The sequence below is a fragment of the Taudactylus pleione genome, unplaced genomic scaffold (genome assembly GCF_031769625.1).
Source record: "Taudactylus pleione unplaced genomic scaffold, aTauple2 ptg000201l, whole genome shotgun sequence".
Taxonomy (NCBI): domain Eukaryota; kingdom Metazoa; phylum Chordata; class Amphibia; order Anura; family Myobatrachidae; genus Taudactylus; species Taudactylus pleione.
This window is the reverse complement of record NW_028284603.1, coordinates 18794288-18813459: the sequence shown is the minus strand read 5'-3', so window position 1 is coordinate 18813459 and position 19172 is coordinate 18794288. Positions and strand designations below refer to the sequence as shown.

Here is a 19172-nt window from a genome sequence, read left to right as displayed (position 1 = left end):
TATGGCATATACTTTATATGTACATTTACAGTTGAGAGTTCTTTATAGATGTTCCTAGGGTAAGGTGTATTTGCAGTATGTACGCATCTTTAGGAAAAATCATTACTAGCTGTCTGACAATAGTACTTACTATAAACCAGAGAAAATACAGTATTCCCTATGGTTTGTTTTCCTATTGGTAATTGAGTGTCTGTTTGCTGGAACATCTTTTTTTCAGCCAAAAGACATTGCTCATTTTTGGGAACTCGGCGGTGGGACATCACTAATGGATTTAACTCCTATTCCAATAACAAGTGAGAACATTGGGTAAGTAGAATACGTATGTACATGTATCGCCTGGATAAAACGGAGGTGTGAGGTGAAGATAAAGGGTTTATTTGGGTAGTGATGTGTTTACCAGGGGAGAGATCATGATGCCATCTGCTTGTAGGGAGTGAGCGTGTTTGGTAATGAGCCCCTCAGATATACGTCACTGACCATCTCTCTGCATTTCCTGCTCTGTGCTCTTTGTCCCATCACAAGTCAGATTTCCAGATTTGGAAAGTCAAGCACTGAACTCCTCTGTATTGATGTGTTGAATTGTTTCTGAAACATACATGTAGATGTGTCCTCATACACGATTGCTGCAGTCGCGCCAAACAGCACTACTCAGCGCGCTAGGACCCACATGACTTGGCTTGTGCCGAGCGTTTTTCAGGAATCTTTCACCCGAAAATGCTGATTATTTGCAGACTGATGCGACAAACTGCTTCATGAGACTGCATTGATTAATTTGATATGCGACACTTGTATATTGTATACAAAGCACAATGGAACTTGGCATGGAAATAGTCATGGCAGCTGCATTATAGCACTTCGTATACAGATTCAGAGACTCAGTCGCACAGAGATATACAAGTGATGCATATCCAATTAATCAGCACAGTCTGCTGGTGCGTCCTAGTTGCATCGCATTGCGACTATTCTTGGCAGAAAAACACATCTGGCGCTAGCAGCACAGCACGGGACCTGGCGAGCAGAGAGGGGCTGTTTGGCACAACTTCAACAATGATCAGTGGAGACACCTCTGTATTTGTGCATAGTACAGAAGTGTTGTGTATATAGTATACATATAAATTCCTGTAAGTAATATACAGTGACTTTTTATATTGTGTAACCTCAGTGGGAGAAGTTGAGTGATGTGCGACCAATATCTTAGCTCATTTTGTCTCGCACCCTATAGAGACGTGCAGGAAAATGAGCTAAGGTTCTTTACCATACTGAATGTTAATGTGCTTACTAGGTATTTTGTGATGTCCAGCAACACATCGCGCAGTATTGAATTGCCCCAAAGAGTTGTGATAATTTTTGTGTATTATAATGAATAAGGCACCGTCTACTGCACAGTATTACGGATAGCAGAGATCACCTTGTATTCCTATGATCTGTTTTACCTGTAGCCTTGAGTTTTATATGGCCACAGAACTCCTCATGACTTCTAATATCACTATAATGTAACAAAGGGAGTGCATTATTCTGTGTATAAGCCTCATTAAAAAATTTAAAAGTCAGTACTATACATATACAGCCAGTGAAACATTTTTGAGGGTCCCTGTCTGTAGAATATTGCTCTTTGGTTATATTGTTGAGGTTATATATTCTGCCATTTTATTTACAGTTGTCCAAGCTATGAGAACATACAGTATGTATCATATCTAATACATGAATTATCGTATGGTTATTTTCATGCAATTATTGATGGCTACCAAGACACACTATTGTGATCATTAATTGTTGAAAGAGAAGTTAATCATCAGATGGAGCTCCAGCTTAGCTCTGACAAAAATTATTGTGCCAAAATTCTATTTATTTTCTATTTTTTTAATTGTTTCTCTAGTATATGTGCTGGAATTTTCCTTTAGCACTGCTGTTAAAGTAATCTGACCATTTTTAAATCATTTAAAAGGACATTTTCTATAGTACTCGTTCTTGACCTTTCAAAGCCCGATGAACTGTGGTACACAATGGAGAACCTGCTGCAAGCCACCAGGAAGCATGTGGATCAAATCATAAAGGATATTGGAAAGTTAAACTCCAAGGCAACCAATCAAATAATGCAGAACATTGGCAGGAGTATTCCGAAGGACCATCCAGTATGTATTACACATGATTAGAAAAGGGGGTTGCTTAGAGTTGCACTAACATGTCAATTTGCATATGCAGAAATATGTGCACATGTCCAGGTCTTTATTTTGAGTTGCACATATATACGTGTAACCTTAGATTTGGGGAATAAATGTGTCAGAGGCTAAAATGCAGCAATAATCGCCTACAACTCAAATGTGCAGTATTTAAATTTGATGTGTATTTCACATATATGTGTGTAGTCCAAAGCAAGATGCATCTCAGGGGAGTAACTGCATACCCTTACTGTACTTCACGTGAGTGCCCCAGAGCCACTAAAGGGCCGCAATGTGTCAGAACGTGCAAAACACTTCTGCTCACATAGAGTGTAGCTGCAATGTTATTTACATATCACTTTTCTCCCAGTAGGGCCCAAAGTGCTTACATTTGCATTTGAAAAATCAAAATAAACTCATCCTAAGTATTACTAGACTACAGAAAAGAGAGCTATGAAAATTATTGTACTTTATATTTTTTAAGAACTAAAGGTGCTTATACGTCTTTATCCATATATGGCTTTATCCCAGAACACAATCATCTTTCATCCCATATAACCAGTAAAAAGCTCTTTTCACTTAACATAGAAGGAAATAGCGCCATAGCTGCATAGTGCAGGTTTAATGAGCCTGAGAAGTTAGTCATAGCGTAACGATACAAGTCAGTCCATGTATGACAAATTCCATAGCACATGAAGAGGGAATATCTGCCAGCACTATGAAATGACAAAAATCAAATTTTGATTGTTTTAGGAAAAGTCTGTAGAACAAAAATACTGGCAAATATACATACAACTGTATTCCTTTATTATATGTAGTATTTATTTAGTTCTATCATTCTTTTTTTTTTAGATTGTGTCATATTTATGTGGTAATGAAAAGTGCGTAAAGTAATGCGTGCTATAGCACGTAAGTCCTATGCTGGTCCCAATAGGACATAACTATTTTCAATATTAAGCACTGTATGTGACCATAAACATCAGCCTAGTCCTATACATATTTATGTATTAGCGCTATCCTACATCTCTATGTGTTCTGTATTTGCATGGGTTTGGTATAAAACATCTACAAGGAAAAGATAGACAATGTCTAGATAGAAAACAGATGTTAGACAGGCAATAGCCCACACCTGTCCAAGAAATAGCTTTTGAGTTGATAGTCCCATTACTTTTGGCCCCTTAAAAAGTGGGAGGCACATATAGAAACCGTTGTAATTCCTACACCGTTCACCTGATTTGGATGTAATTACCCTCAAATTAAATCTGAAAGTCTGCAGTTAAATCACATCTTGTTTGTTTCAATTCAAAGCCATTGTGGTGGTGAATAGAGGCCAAAATATGAAAATTCTGTCAATGTCCCAATATTTATGGACCTGACTGTATATCTGCAAATCACTCGATCTGCATATATATCTGTATAGTCTGTACCCACCATTACTGTCCCTCCTAGTGCCTAACCATCAGGGTACATGCCTAACCCTAAACCTCCGGTAAGTGCCTAACCCTAAATAAACCTTTTGTCCCTGTCAACCTTTTTAATGTAAATCTATTGACTGGAACCCATTAGTGCACAGGTTCTCAAACTCGGTCCTCAGGACCCCCCAAACAGTGCATGTTTTCCATGTCTCCACACTGAATTAATTAGCTCCACCTGTGGACCTTTTAAAATGTGTCATTGAGTAATGATTACACCTGTGCACCTGCTGGGTAACCTGCAAAATGTGAACTGTGTGGGGTCCTGAGGACCGAGTTTGAGAACCACTGCATTAGTGTATGCGGGAGGTTGCCAAAATAGCAGCCATCAGACAGTCCTTCACTAAAATGAAGACTTGGAGATCATGCCTTTTTACATTTTTTGGGGGTGGGTTGTTTATTTGCTTTTTTAGAAAATAATAATTTTATTGCATTTTTCCTGGGAAAAAAACAATCAACACAATAAAATGTAAACCCGCCCTACACGTTCTCATTCACACTGTCATGTCTGTTCAGTGATATGTTCTACAACCAGATAATGTATAACAAGGATGTGGGTTTTATCTGTATGATAAAATAAATAGTCAAGTTTTATTTAACAAGGTTGCAGTGGAAAGTGAGGTTAGGAGAAAAAAGTATCCCTTCATGTTCCACATATAATGTGTTTTTTTTTTTTGTGGTTAAGCTGAAATTGTATTCACTTTATATAAGTGTTGCATTATATTTTGTATATTATATGTATTTTTATTGGAACAGCAGTGACATGTTTTTGGATTAATTTACTCTTCATTTGGATATTTTGGGTGTAACACCTGATACCTGTTTTATTATATTGCAGTGTACTGAACAGCAATATACTGCAGGGGAAAAGGTGATCTGAAATGTATAAAGAGTTCCGTCAAAGAATCAAAATTTCTTTGCGGATACAACTGCTGTGTCCTTTTATCTGAACTCTATTTAGCAGTGTCGTAGCCATGTCAGAGTCTGAGTACAGTCCTGTGTATGAGTTCTTCAGTCTGCTGGTACTGTACACAGGGTGCTGATATATGGGAAATCTACCTGATTGCTATTACGAATTAGACAAGTACTAACCTTAAGATCAACTGAATATTTCCCCATGAACGCACCTCGCGATAAATCCACCAGACATCAGACCTAGAAGAAGAAAGTTGAAGGCTGTTGTCTGTATGACTTCTAGCTGCTCTGGGGTGTATAGATTTGGTGCAACAACTTTGTGTGTTAGCTTTAGCCCACTATTAGCATGAATTGAAGTAGGATAGAAGTGTATTTATGCTACGTAAAAATATCTGTAAAGCTGTCAGTTCCTTAGTAGATATTTCCACTGAGCAATATACCAGGCAAAATGTTAGCTAAATGGGTTTCCTTTATTAATTCTATTAAAGTCAATAATAGGAAAACTACCCATGGAACAGGAAACTGTGCTTCCACTTTCTGCTCAAAATGTTCTACAGTAAGTTATACAGTGTATCTGGAGGAATTACCTAATACGACAAATGTCACAAAACAGATGGCTATTAGCATTTAATTGTCCAGAATCAAGTGTTTGTGGCTTTCAGTAGAGGTCCAGCACAACCTCTAGGAAGCCTTTACCCTTTAAGAATTGATGGACACCATGGGCCAAATGTAATAGGGTGAGAGTTTAGAAAAGTGAGAGTTTCTGACACTTTTTAAACTTTGCCAATGTAATAGAGTCCAAAAACAAAGTAACAGAGTGAACTTGCATGTTTTTTTAGACTTAAAAAACTCTCACGATTTAAAATCTCATTCTGATGTTTTCCCATTTTGAAGATAAAACTCATCCAATGTGAGAGTTTACTGCTAAACTCTCACATTTTCTAAACTCTCACCCTATTACATTTGGCCCCATATCTTTGACCTCCACCGTTAAAAGTCCTGCTCCTAACTGCTACAATGCCTTATTATTATTATTATTAATAATAATAATAATATCGTTTATTTATATGGCGCCACAAGGGATCCGCATTGCCTTACAAAATACAAAAACAAACCGTGTGAACAAAAACAGGAACGAAACTGACATACCATACAGAACATTGCTGGAATTGGACATTGTTTATAAACATTGCTGCATCAGCAGTCATAATGTACAAATAAGCAGCAGGGCAGCAAAACCCAAAGGTTGGGTGCCATAGTAGGCAGTGGGGAGGATATAGAGTCAGGTCCATAAATATTGGGACATTGACAGAATTTTCAGATTTTGGCCTCTATTCACCACCACAATGGTTTTGAAATGAAAGAAAAAAGATGTGATTTAACTGCAGACTTTCAGATTTAATTTGAGGGTAATTACATCCAAATCAGGTGAACGGTGTAGGAATTACAGCGGTTTCTATATGTGCCTCCCACTTTTTAAGGGGCCAAAAGTAATGGGACAAACTAAACAATCCTAAATCTAACATTCACTTTTTAATACTTTGTTGCAAATCCTTTGCAGGCAATTACAGCCTGAAGTCTGGAACGCATAGACATCACCAGACGCTGGGTTTCATCCCTGGTGATGCTCTGCCAGGCCTCTACTGCAAATGTCTTCAGTTCCTGCTTGTTCTTGGGGCATTTTCCCTTCAGTTTTGTCTTCATCAAGTGAAATTCATGCTCAATCGGATTCAGGTCAGGGGATTGACTTGGCCATTGCATAACATTCCACTTTTTAGCCTTAAAAAACTCTTTGGTTGCTTTTGCAGTATGCTTCGGGTCATTGTCCATCTGCACTGTGAAGCGCCGTCCAATGAGTTCTGAAGCATTTGACTGAATATGAGCATATAATATTGCCCGAAACACTTCAGAATTCATTCTGCTGCTTTTGTCAGCAGTCACATCATCAACAAATACAAGGGAACCAGTTCCATTGGCAGCCATACATGCCCACGCCATGACACTACCACCACCATGCTTCACTGATGAGGTGGTATGTATTGGATCATGAGCAGTTCCTTTCCTTCTCTTCTCATTGCTCTGGTACAAGTTGATCTTTGTCTCATCTGTCCATAGGATGTTGTTCCAGAACTGTAATGGCTTTTTTAGATGTTGTTTGGCAAACTCTAATCTGGTCTTCCTGTTTTTGTGGCTCACCAATGGTTTACATCTTGTGGTGAACCCTCTATATTCACTCTTGTGAACTCTTCTATTCATTGTTGACTTTGACACATATACATCTACCTCCTGGAGAGTGTTCTTGATTTGGCCAACTGTCATGAAGGGGTTTTTCTTCACCAGAGAAATAATTCTTCTTTCATCCACCACAGTTGTTTTCCATGGTCTTCCGGGTCTTTTGCTGTTGCTGAGCTCTCCGGTGCGTTCTTTCTTTTTAAGAATGTTCCAAACAGTTGATTTGGCCACACCTAATGTTTTTGCTATCTCTCTGATGGGTTTGTTTTGATTTTCAGCCTAATGATGGCTTGCTTCACTGATAGTGACAGCTCTTTGGATCTCATATTGAGAGTCAAAAGCAACTGATTCCAAATGCAAATGTCACACCTAGAATCAACTCCAGACCTTTTACCTCCTTAATTGATAATGAAATAACGAGGGAAAAGCCCACACCTGTCCATGAAATAGCTTTTGAGTTGATAGTCCCATTACTTTTGGCCTCTTAAAAAGTGGGAGGCACATATTGAAACTGTTGTAATTCCTACACCGTTCACCCGGTTTGGATGTAATTACCCTCAAATTAAATCTGAAAGTCTGCAGTTAAAGCACATCTTGTTTGTTTCATTTCAAAACCATTATGGTGGTGAATAGAGGCCAAAATCTGAAAATTCTGTCAATGTCCCAATATTTATGGACCTGACTGTACCTTCCAAGAGATGCTTGATCCACTGTTACTTGAAGCATGTCAGTCTGTCACTGGAGGCACACTTTACTATCATCGCTAAGGAAAGAAACAACCCGTCCTTGTTCCCCATTATCAACCTATCTCTTTATTAACCACTGAACTGATGATTTTTTTTTTTCTAAAACCCGCTCCGAAATTGACGTTTGTTTTTTTTTATAATGAGTGCATTAGATGAGGAACATCTATTTCAATTTAGCCAAAATGATTTCATTAAAAAAAAAGAATATATATATATATTTTTCAAACATCGGAAACTTTGCGACCATCGCGACTTTCAATTTGACACAGGTTTCAGGCACTAGGTACACTAAGGGGGTGAGGGGAAAGGTTCATTTACATTTTCCCAGCAATTGCTAAGCTTTGCAGCCGCCGGGTAGGTGGTCCTGCTTTGCTGACAGATCAGCAGTAATCGGAAGCACAGCAGACACGGGGATGGAGTACAGGCAAGCAGAGGCACCGGAAGGTCCCTCTGAGAGCAGCAGCTGCGGTAAGGTTATCTTCCTGCAGCCGCCCTCATGTTTATCTGACTGGTCTAAATTTTGCGACCAGAGCAGATAAAGAACTGCCTGGTGTGTTCAGAAAATTGTGACCATGCCAGGCAAGTGGTTAAGTGACAATGTGAAACTGGAGGTGATTTATCAACGCTTGAAGATAAAGTGGAGAGATAAAGTACCAACCAATCAGCTTCTAACTCACTTTACAGACATTGGGATAGATGTACCAAGCCTTGGAGAGAGATAAAATACCAAATAAACAGCTCCTGTCACTTTACAGACTACGGGCTAAATGCACTAAGCATTGGTGACAGATACATTGGTGATAAAGTACCATCCAATCAGGTCCTAACTGTCAGTTTACAGGCTGTGTTTGAAATTTGACAGTTAGGAGCTGATTGGTTAGTACTTTATTTTTCTCCACTTTAAAAGGGAGATTTTTCAAATCTTGGAGAGATATAAAGTAGATGGCGATAAAGTACCAACTAATCAGCTCCTAACTGTCTTTTTACAAACCCATTCTGTAAAATGGCAGTTAGGAGCTGATTAGTTGGTACTTTATAACTCTCTAAGCTTTGCTAAATCTGCCCCTCTCTCTACAAGGCTTAGTACATCTACCCCTTTGTTTGAAAAATGGCGGAAGCTGATTGCTCGGTACTTTATCTCTCTTCAAGCTTTGATACATCTTCCCCACTATTCCCTAAATTACTAGCGAACAGACTAAAACTTTGTTTCCACAGATTGTCTATGCTGACTTAGTGGGCTTCCTGCCTGGATGTAAGAATCAAGATAATACAACCAAAGTGTTATTGCTTATCTCGAATAACAACTTTTCAGCGATCATCTGCTGATCTTTGTCTTCTGTATGGTGTCCCTGGCATACATAAATAAGTTGAACCCCAATATGTTGGGAATTAAAGTTAATAACAAAAAATATATATTATCCCTCTTTGCGATAGATCTGCATGGAACTCTCAGACACCGGAGTGAGTCTAAACTGGGCATACACGGCAAGATAAAATGTCTGTCAGACCGACAGACATTTTATCTGGCCGGCTGCCAGCCGCAGATGTCCGCGGTATACACTGTGAGAGAAATCTCACAGTGTATAGCCCGACATCTGCGCTCCGCCCCCGGGGGAGGAGACATTTCCCTGTTCCTTCCGTAGGAAGGAACACAGGAAATGTCTGTCTGTCGGCCGCGCTGGGCATACACTGCCCGATGCGGCCGACAGTTACCGGGTAAATATCGCATCGGACGGGCATGTTGGACAATCCAGCATGCCCGACCGAGCAATATTTAACCCTCGGTTGCCCCCCCCCATGCTACAATTATCGCGGCGATCCGCCGATATCGGGCGGATCGTCCCGATAATTGCAGCGTGTATGGCCAGCATAACAAATTTGATAGATGAGTTTGGCAAATTATACAATTTAAGTTTCTCTTGTCCTGGCATAAATGGTCATATACCATGTGCAAGATACATATTGGTGTATATAATAGCTGTTGGAGATATTCAGAGGCCTCTGCACATTTGGTGGGACTGCTCAAAATTAAGACCATTTTTGGGATTTGATCCTTTGGGATGATGCCCCGACCTATTCAATGTTGTAGCTTCTAAATCTATTGTTGAAATCCCTTTCCAAACAGCTGAAGTTAGTGATTCCCATTTGTTGTAGATCCTCTGCCAACTGTGTCTGACTAGCTTTCTAATATCGATTTTTACATGGACGGGGAAGATGTCATTTCTGCTGCAGGGGACAGTTATGAGATCTTCTGCGATAACTGGGTTAGATGGCTAGATTTGAATATATCTGCCTGTTATATGTCTTACCTTTTGTTGACGTCACTGTGAGTCCTGTGGCCATTTTCAGATGGTTTACAGATTCTCATACTATAAACCCTGAGGTCAGAGAATTGCCCTTGATGCTTATTTTTTTTTTTTTTTTTAATTCTGTTCATATTAGTCATGGGTACCCTTTCTTTCTCCATTTTGCTTTTTTTGTTATGTTTCATATAAATACAGTTCCCCCTTTGTATTGTTTCTGGATTCCACATGACCAACTTGTGTATCGCCTGCTTCAAGACTGACACTCTCTTCTTCTTCGTCTTCTTTTCTCTTCGATTGATATGATATGCTTGACAATGAAATATTTTCTGTTATACATTCTTGTATTTCCGGTACTCTATTTGTTAAAGTGAATTGTCATATTGTTTCTTAACAAACCTGTTCTATGTTAAAAACTGCTGCCAATTTGTGCTGAATTTTTACCGTGGATTGTTGGCGTTCCCCTCTAAATTCATTACAGTTAGAGCATGGACCAGGCCCCTTAGAGCTGCATCTGATTTTGACTTCTGCGTATCTTTGTTATCTGTTTTTTAGGATATGTATCTACCGTATGTGCATCCCATAGGCCTGGTGAAAGTTTTTAAGTTGATAATGACAGTGATCTATATGCCGTATGTGACTTGAGATTGTGCAATCGTAAACACACATTTATATGTTTCATTTAAAAGCATGGCTCTTTGGGTTTGCTCATTAATCTGACTTTCCATCATATTTTCTGTTGAGGCTATGCCTGTCTATTTATAATTAGGTAGTTGTGAAACTCATGTTCCGTATTATTTAGTATGTTCTTTGCATTCTATTGATAACTTTCATTTTCAATCTACATAGGACCGAGAATTAATTGATCCATTTCCATTGCCTTTACTGATTATTGGGAGCAAGTATGATATTTTCCAGGTAAGATATTACATTTTATGTCATTGTAAGGTAATGAATCTGTTTCACTGTCTAGCATGTTGTGTTTTAGTATACATACATAGAAGCAGGATGTGTTACAGAGTCTATGTCAGGAGAATCTGTTCTACTCTTTGGGACACAGATTTTTACCTCAGATAACTTATTGTCCTGCATTTTGTCTCCTGCATATTTTAATCTCTTACTACATGGGTTGTTTTATTTTCTGTCCACCATCTTTTTATCTTTGGTGAGAATATTTTGTTCCATTTCCCTGGTGAATGACTCAGAGCTTTTCTGTTTAGTTGTATAAAATGAAAGAGCAGAGACAGTGTAATGGTTAGCAGTACTGCCTCGCAGCACTGAGGTCATGGGTTCGATTCCCACTGTGTGGAGTTTGTATGTTCTCCCTGTGCTTGCGTGGGTTTCATCCGGGTACTCCGGTTTCCTCCCACACTCCAAAAATATACTGGTAGGTTAATTGGCTCCCAACAAAAATTAACCCTGGTGTATATGTGTGTGAGCATGTGGTAGGGAATATAGAGTGCAAGCTCCACTGGAGCAGGGACTGATGTGGATGGCCAAATATTCTCTGTAAAGCACTGCAGAATATGTGTGCGTTATATAAATAACTGATGATAAATAATAAAGAGAGAATACAGCACAAAAAAAGACCCCACATTAATATAAACCTTCTCTACACAAATCCTTCTTGGATGTCTTTCCAAATAAATAATAATAATACTTTGTAAATTAGTACAAATTTACAAAAGTAATACTAATCTCCCCTCACATTTAATTAAAATGAAAATAATAAAACAAATTAGTGTTACAGTTGTAGACCTAGTGCTTCACATCACTCTCAGCAATCTAGAAATAGCCGAGGAACCCAGCAACACATTGGAGCCAAAACAGAAGAACAATGCACTAAAGCCCCCAAAATAAGTAAGAGCAATAAGCTTGGCCATTTTGAATCCAACGTTCATAAAAATGTATGCAGGTTCCCATATAAATCAGTGTCTGGCTGCAGACAAAGGGTGATTCTGAGTCGGATGGATGTTCTAGATAACCGCAGACTGCGCATATGACGTGCCAGTATGAATTGATCTGTCCATTGGGGATGGAGTCAGGATACCCCGACACTTACATCCCGACATGGGACTAAAGATAGGTGTCGAAATCCCGATGCCTATGATTAGCCCCACTAGGGAATCCCGACATCTGGCATAACGAACGAGGGTAAGCCGGGTGTCTTAACGTCTAGCAGCGGCGGAGGGGGGGGGGTTTAGGCTTAGGGACCCCAGGGGAGACTTAGGGTTAGGCACCACTGGGGGGGGGGGGGCTTAGGGTTAGGCACCTCCCCGGGAGGGTTAGGTTTAGGGTGCGGGGAGGGGGGGATTAGGTTTAGACACTTAACGGGGGGATGTTAGGGTTAGGCACTAGGGGGGGAGGTTAGGCACCCCTAAGGGAGGGTTAGGGCAGGGAGAGGGGTGGGTTAGGGTACTTACCTTCAGCTGTCGGGAATTCGACCTGCTGGGCTGCCGCTGTCGGGATTTGATCTGGCGGCTAAACAGCCGCCATCATTAATACCGATTCTGTCCATTGATATATGTATGTTTCTGGGAGGCTACCATGTAATCAAGCAGAACTGATCCATCTTGTAAGTGTCATGGGAGTGTTGTGAGCCTGTAGGCAGACTTCCACCATGCTCGTTTGTGATGTACGAAAGCAGGTGGGATGCCTGTTTGAGATGGGACTTTTGCAATCAGCATGGGATTGGGTATAAAGGTGCGTACAGACGGAACAATATATTTCAACGATTTTAGCGATATCGTTCAACGCTATATAGTTCATATCGTTTTGTGTGTATGCAATGAACGACCAACGATGCGCGCTCCCCCTGGACGATAACGATATCGACCATCGTCGATGCATGCAGGCCAATCTGGACGATATCATTATCTCTCCATAGGGATCCGCGATCGTTAGTTGTGTGGATGAACAATATTGTTCATCCAGCATACCAAGGTTTTTCAAGGGAGATCGTTCAACTATATCGTTATGGCTGATGATCGTTCCCTGTGTACCCAGCATTAGACCAGATACTAACAATGACTGCTGCGGCTGCAGACGGGAAAACGGTGGGCGGCTCAGCCTACTGCAGGAATATGGATGGATCCTCGCAGTAGCATAAGGTAGCAAGCAGGCTGCTGCGGCCGCACAGAAAGATTGCTGCAGATACGTCTGACTCAGTGCTAAAGTGTTATAGTTTATTCAATGCCAACACCAACTTGGAGGTTTGTAGTAGCTTTTTTTTTTCTTCTAACCTACATAATGTTTCTAGGAAACCCCACCCATAGTGTTTCCATGCTGAAATGTACAGGAATAATCCTGAATGCTAAAGTAAGGTATTTAGTAAACGTTTCAGGAAAGCATAAACGTCAAAAGTCAAGTAAAAGTAAACAAGTTATCAATATTTGTAGGGTAATACCTGTAGTCATTTTAATAATATTTTCCCTATTTAGCACCTTACTTGGTGGTGGTACATCCTATGCAGCCCCCATTGTTCCCTGATCAGATCTGCTGGATTTTAATGTTTCAGAGCATGGAGGTCAGAGAGCGATCATTACTGGGGAATTGGTGCATGGGGCTACTTTGATGGAGCAAGGTATTTATTGAATATGGCACCTCACTGGTCTCTGCTCCTGGCCACTAAGGGGTGTATTTACTAAAATGCTGGTTTATAGAAGTGGAGATTCTACTTATTTATATAGCTCCTTCTAGAAGATAATAGCTAAAATCTGACTGGCTGCTATGGGCAACACCTCCACTTCTATAAATCCACACTAGTAAATAACCCCCTAAGGATCTTCATTTACTATACACTTAGATGAATTGCTCATCTTAATACAGTCTCCGATGCCGATAACCCTGTTCTACCTACTTCAGTAACTGTTGTGGAATAGAGGGCCTGATTCAGACCCGCTTGCGAGCGCTGACCGCTCGCAAGCGGGTCGATGTTGCTCAAGTGCGCATGCGCACGACGGAGGCGGCTCCGTCGTGCGCATACGCGAGACCCGAATAACGACGGCCAAGCCGTCGTTATGGGTCTCGCACAAAAGGGGGTGTGCTGTCGATGGTGATGGTGCCGGGGGCATGGCTGCCCAGACGGAGGCGTTCCCATGGTTCAGTGAATCGGCAAAACACAGACCGAATAAACATAATTCGGGATCACAATCTGATATTGGATTCAGCCACACAAGCCAACACACGGAGCTAGGAGGTTGAGACCAAAGGACAGGACCAAAGCAAATTCTTATTATCCTTTATTTATATAGCGCCACAAGTGTCCCGCAGCACCTTACAAACTACATAAACAAATAAGTGAACAAGAAACCAGTGACTTACAGTACAATACAATGCAGGACAAGGACATGCTTTATACACATTGCTGCATTAGTGATACACTCCTAATCAGCAGCAGGGAGTCAGCAACAACGTGTTAGGTGCCCTTGTGAGGAGTAAGGAGTAGATGAAAGCATAAGTAAGGAGAAGCACATGAGAGAATAGGACTCTGCTTGTATAGATTGTGTTTCCTGATTGCGTAAACAAAACTTTCGTACTCCTGATGTTGTCACATTCCCACCAACTTCTCTCACAATTGCTGCATACGAAAGACCATTTTCACGAAACACCACAATCCTGGATCTCTTCCTGGGTGACCAGTCACCACTTTGCCTGAATGACATTGTTGTATTTATTTTTTACACCGTCGTTAGCACTAAACAATACACACAAACATCCAACCGTAATTGCACTTCAGTAACCAACTTTATTCTGCAAAATGAAACCACCAAAGTGACCTTTCCCACCTGTCATTCGATATATGAATCATTGCACTGCATGAAGTGAAACAGTTTTTATAAGCATTCAAATTTCAAAATGTGACCGCAATTATGGCCACCAGTGTATGTATATGTGTATAGAAATATATATATATATATATATATATATATATATATATATTAGTGTGACACATGGGCTATTTTTGATGTGGGGTGGGATGGTAAATTTCATTAGGGGCCTATGTACAGAAGGACGGCGGGGGGGGGGGGGGGGGAGTGCAAAAAATCCCCTAGGTATATATATTTTAAAAAAAAATTAAATCTACTTTAAAAAGTACTTTTTAAACTTAATTGAATTAAAAAAAAAAAACCTGACAATTTCTGTGCGGTTTTGACGAAAAAAACTCGTCAGTTAGTTTGTTAAGCACGGATGGATGAATACCGTAGACTCCTTTTTTAGATGGGAGGGTAAGGATCAAAGCATGCAGAGTTAAAACAGAGTAAAACAGGAGCACCCGCGCAGAAAACAGGCACACTTCTGTCAACTTGCTCTTTTTGAACTTAAATGCAAATACCCTGTTACCTTCCAGTTATGACCCATCAGCAGAAATGGAGGTGTGAGTGGGAATCTGTTGTAGTTATATAGGCTTAGCTCCCGAGTAAGCACAGTGTGAAACTAAACAGTATACACCCGCAAAACTGACTTACACCAGCCTCTATATCAGCTTTATTATCTCTCATTATACTCATTATTTCCTCCTTCTGTCCCATTTCCCATCCGTCTCCTTAATTGTACACAGACAACCATCTAATTCCTGCCTCTTCTCATCCACCCATTTATTCTACTAGCCATTTATCTATTATTACTTAGAATTATTTTACTTATAACGTATATTAGTACTTTTTTACCTTCACTTTTCAAATCCTTGGTGGAATTTAACTTTGTCCATCTACACAGTCTTGCTGTATACTCACTAACCACCAATGGACCATGCAGTCCTGTACCACACACTTCAGATATGCTTATCCAGGACACTCACAAATGCCACCCAGCAGGCTACGGCAGAGAACGGGTAGTAACGCAGCCTATGTTGTCATTGTAGTTTTGTGTGTTATGGGAACAGAGTACCTTTCCCGTTGGGGGCAGCAGATACCCTTCCATGTTTTGTTAAACAAAATTTCACTTTTCAGTGTAACTGGATGTAACTAAATGTTTTATTCATGTTAGGAATTTGAGTCGGAAAAAAGAAAAATAATATGCAAAACCCTTCGCTTTGTGTCCCACTGCTATGGAGCATCACTGCTGGTTTGTATATTTTGAGATGTTCACATAAGACTTATTACACTAAATGTGTACATGCTACATACATGTAAGGGAGAAGAAGAGATGCAAATTAGTAAAAATATAAATTCTTTCATCATTGCCTTATTTTATTTTTTAAACAACATTTATTGTTATATTAATCTACATAAAGAATAGAGGAACCAAGAAAATATATTTTTTAAATAAGATTTAATACGAGACGATATCTTTGAATGATAGAAACGATAACGATATCGTTCAATGTGTATGCAGTAAATGACCGATGCGCGCTCCCACTGGCCAATAACGATATCTTTGGCCGCCCGTACTTGCAGGCCGATTTGAACGATATCGTCAAGAATTGCCTGTTCAGAGATGTGGCAGGATGACTTCACTGAAAGATATCCATCAGTGTGTACACCCAATATCATTTGTCCTGCACTACAGAAAGTTCAAGGGAAATCTCTCACCAGTATCGTTCATACAGCACATCGTCTAGTGTGTATGAGGCTTTATTGTCAGATATTACTGTATAATAGTTTATTATTACTTAATTCCTTATACAGTTGTAGCAGGGTACTTTGGGTCTGATTCAGAGATGTAAGCTATTTTGATATTTATTCAGTTGAACAATTATCGGTCGACTGCGCAAGTCTTGGTCACACTGCGCACGTGCCAAGGTATTTATGCCGCTGGCAGTGAGTGTTTCTTTGCAAAGTGATTGATAATCAGGGACTGTTTGGGGTAGGTAACTAGGAGTGGCGGCAAAAAACGCAGGCGTGTACCAGATGTTTTCAGGGCATGTTGTAGCCTTTGCCTTGCAAAACATTACAATAAGCAGAAGAGCGTGCCACGGCAGGGGCAAATGCAGGATTTTTATGGGGATGTTTCTCTCTCTCTCTCACACATATATGATATGTACACATAGACATGCACATATATACATACACACACATATGTCACACATACTTTACACACAAACATATGTCACATATACATTACAAAAAACTTACCTTACAGTAGATCTTATATGGACAGAATAATCTAGCAGGCTGGCACCATGTTCTTAAGCCCCGTCTCTCGGTCAAATTTTGACGTGATTCATGGGTCAATTGGGAGGGGGACGGGGCCAAATGACTCAAATCTAATTAAATTGTGTCAAATCAACTCCGCCTCCACCATATTGACCCGCAAATCACGGCAAAATTGCCGCGAGGGGGCGGAGCTAAAGAACACGTCTGCACGCTAGTCTGTCAGGGGGGTTCTGGGAACTCATAAAACCCACCTGCGTGCGCTACTGCACAGGGATCATAAATAAATGAGGCTGTGTATTTAATATGTGTACTTACCAGGTTTAAAATTCAAGTTAGCTATGTATTTAGGATACTGGAACATATGTGGTACAAAAACAATGACCGTATAATATAGGGGATACAGTTTCAAGGCAGACACACAAAATCTGCTCAACAGAATAATTTTGTTGTGACAGGTGCTTGTGTATGAGTGACATGACTTTATTAACTATAAACTAAGTGGGAGAAAATACCTAAATTAAGCATATACTATGAAATCATGCTGAATAGTAGCATATTATTATGGTCCCTATGCAGTATTCAAATGTAAATAACATATATAGTGCTCCATTGTGTAAGTACCCAGTAAAAGATCCCTTTTTGTGGCCTGCCTACACCAAGGATCATTATATTCTACATATTTTATACACTATATTCTCATGAATAAATATGAAGACAGTGTGACACAAGGAGATGTATCAAACCTGACAAGTGAAGAAGTTGCCTAAAGCAACCAATCAGCTTCTAACTATCGTTGTATAGCATGTGCTAGATAAATGATAGCTAGATGCAAATTGGCTGCTATGGCAACTTCCCAACTGGTCCCCTTTAGGTTTGGTGCATCTCCCCAGAATCCTTCTTTTTAAAATTTTACAATTTGCAAACATTTGTGTATCACAAAATAAATCTATATCAAAACTATTTCTAAACAAAATGTACTGTTGTGTAATAAAATATGCGTACTTATCTTCTCGTAGTTCTCAAGCAAATCTGAAACCCATAAAGGAGTATCGCGTTCATTTGTGAATCATTTGGCATTTGGACAAGACAGGAGGTAAGGAAGGGTGTCGGATTCTTATAGTTTACTATAGAATAGTTCTTTGGGTAAAAATAGCCAATATAGGTTTCGATGCAAGCATGAATTTGTTTGGTCGCAAATTGTACTGCTTATTCACCACACGTGCGCTCATTTCCACAATTGGCAAATTACAATTTTAATGTATTGGTTCAGTCATTTTCTGAACTCCTGATAAATCCAGTTATTTTCGTAAAGAAGAATCATGGCTATCTGCACTTTTATTGGTTCCCGAGAGCCAGGATTATAAGACTTGGGATTTATAAACGACATTGCGTTGTGACGTGATTGTTAGACTAAATTGTTTGATCTTTTTGACCCCGCAGCAGGTTAATGTCAGTAGATCACAACAAACCACTTGTTATTCCAGCTGGATTGGATTCCTTAAATCAGATTGGTGAGTTCATGGTTTGTTTTGTCATCTTTTCATGATGAAAACCTGAAGCAGCTAAAATTTAAAACTCCTCTTATATTTAGGTTCCCCTCCCGCCTCTGACAGTGACCTGAGACAGGGTAATGTACGCACACCCATGGAGTTATGGAAGAAGATCTTTGAGAGATTTTTTCCTCCCAAGGTAATATAGTTGCGGCAGTGTTTCCTGCACAGAACATTAATTTGTATGATTCAGTGGAGGATCTGAATGATGCTTTTGAAAATTAGTTTAGCAGTGACCATTCCAATGGGTGCCCCATTCACCTTTGTATTATTCCCCCTGTGTTGCTGTGGCTATTTCTCTGTGTCCCCGAATCGCCAACAGTCCTGTAGATTGAGGTCATCCACATGAAATGCCCAACGCAGCAGATTGTAAAACGCCTTTGTCATCTAAAAATAAATACAACCTTGTAGTCTGGCCAATTTACAGACCAGATTGGAGCTTTATAACCTAGAATTAGAGCTATTTGTCTTTTTATCATGGATTTAATCGTACAGTGCAAATATAATTTCAACATGTCTGTTTTATGTTCTCTTTTGCTTTGAGTGATCTATAAACCCTACAAATGCCTTCAACTGGATATGGTGTCGTCTGTTATTTTTATTTAGTAAATTAATAGAATATGTAGTAAATAATTATTTAATAAGCATTTGACTGTTATGGATTTGAAGAAAAATATTTTCTAGCTTAATCCATTATG

General features: G+C 39.7%; 1 protein-coding gene across 1 annotated transcript in view; it reads left to right on the top strand.

Annotated features, from left to right (window-relative positions):
* Positions 1–19172, top strand: part of DYNC2LI1 (dynein cytoplasmic 2 light intermediate chain 1) — a 67948-nt gene that overhangs the window by 27503 nt on the left and 21273 nt on the right. The window contains exons 5-11 of the mRNA XM_088477521.1: positions 218–306; positions 1946–2132; positions 10677–10745; positions 15816–15893; positions 17941–18017; positions 18365–18435; positions 18516–18613. Coding sequence (XP_088333647.1) covers positions 218–306; positions 1946–2132; positions 10677–10745; positions 15816–15893; positions 17941–18017; positions 18365–18435; positions 18516–18613 — 669 coding nt within the window. The remainder of the gene's footprint in view (positions 1–217; positions 307–1945; positions 2133–10676; positions 10746–15815; positions 15894–17940; positions 18018–18364; positions 18436–18515; positions 18614–19172) is intronic.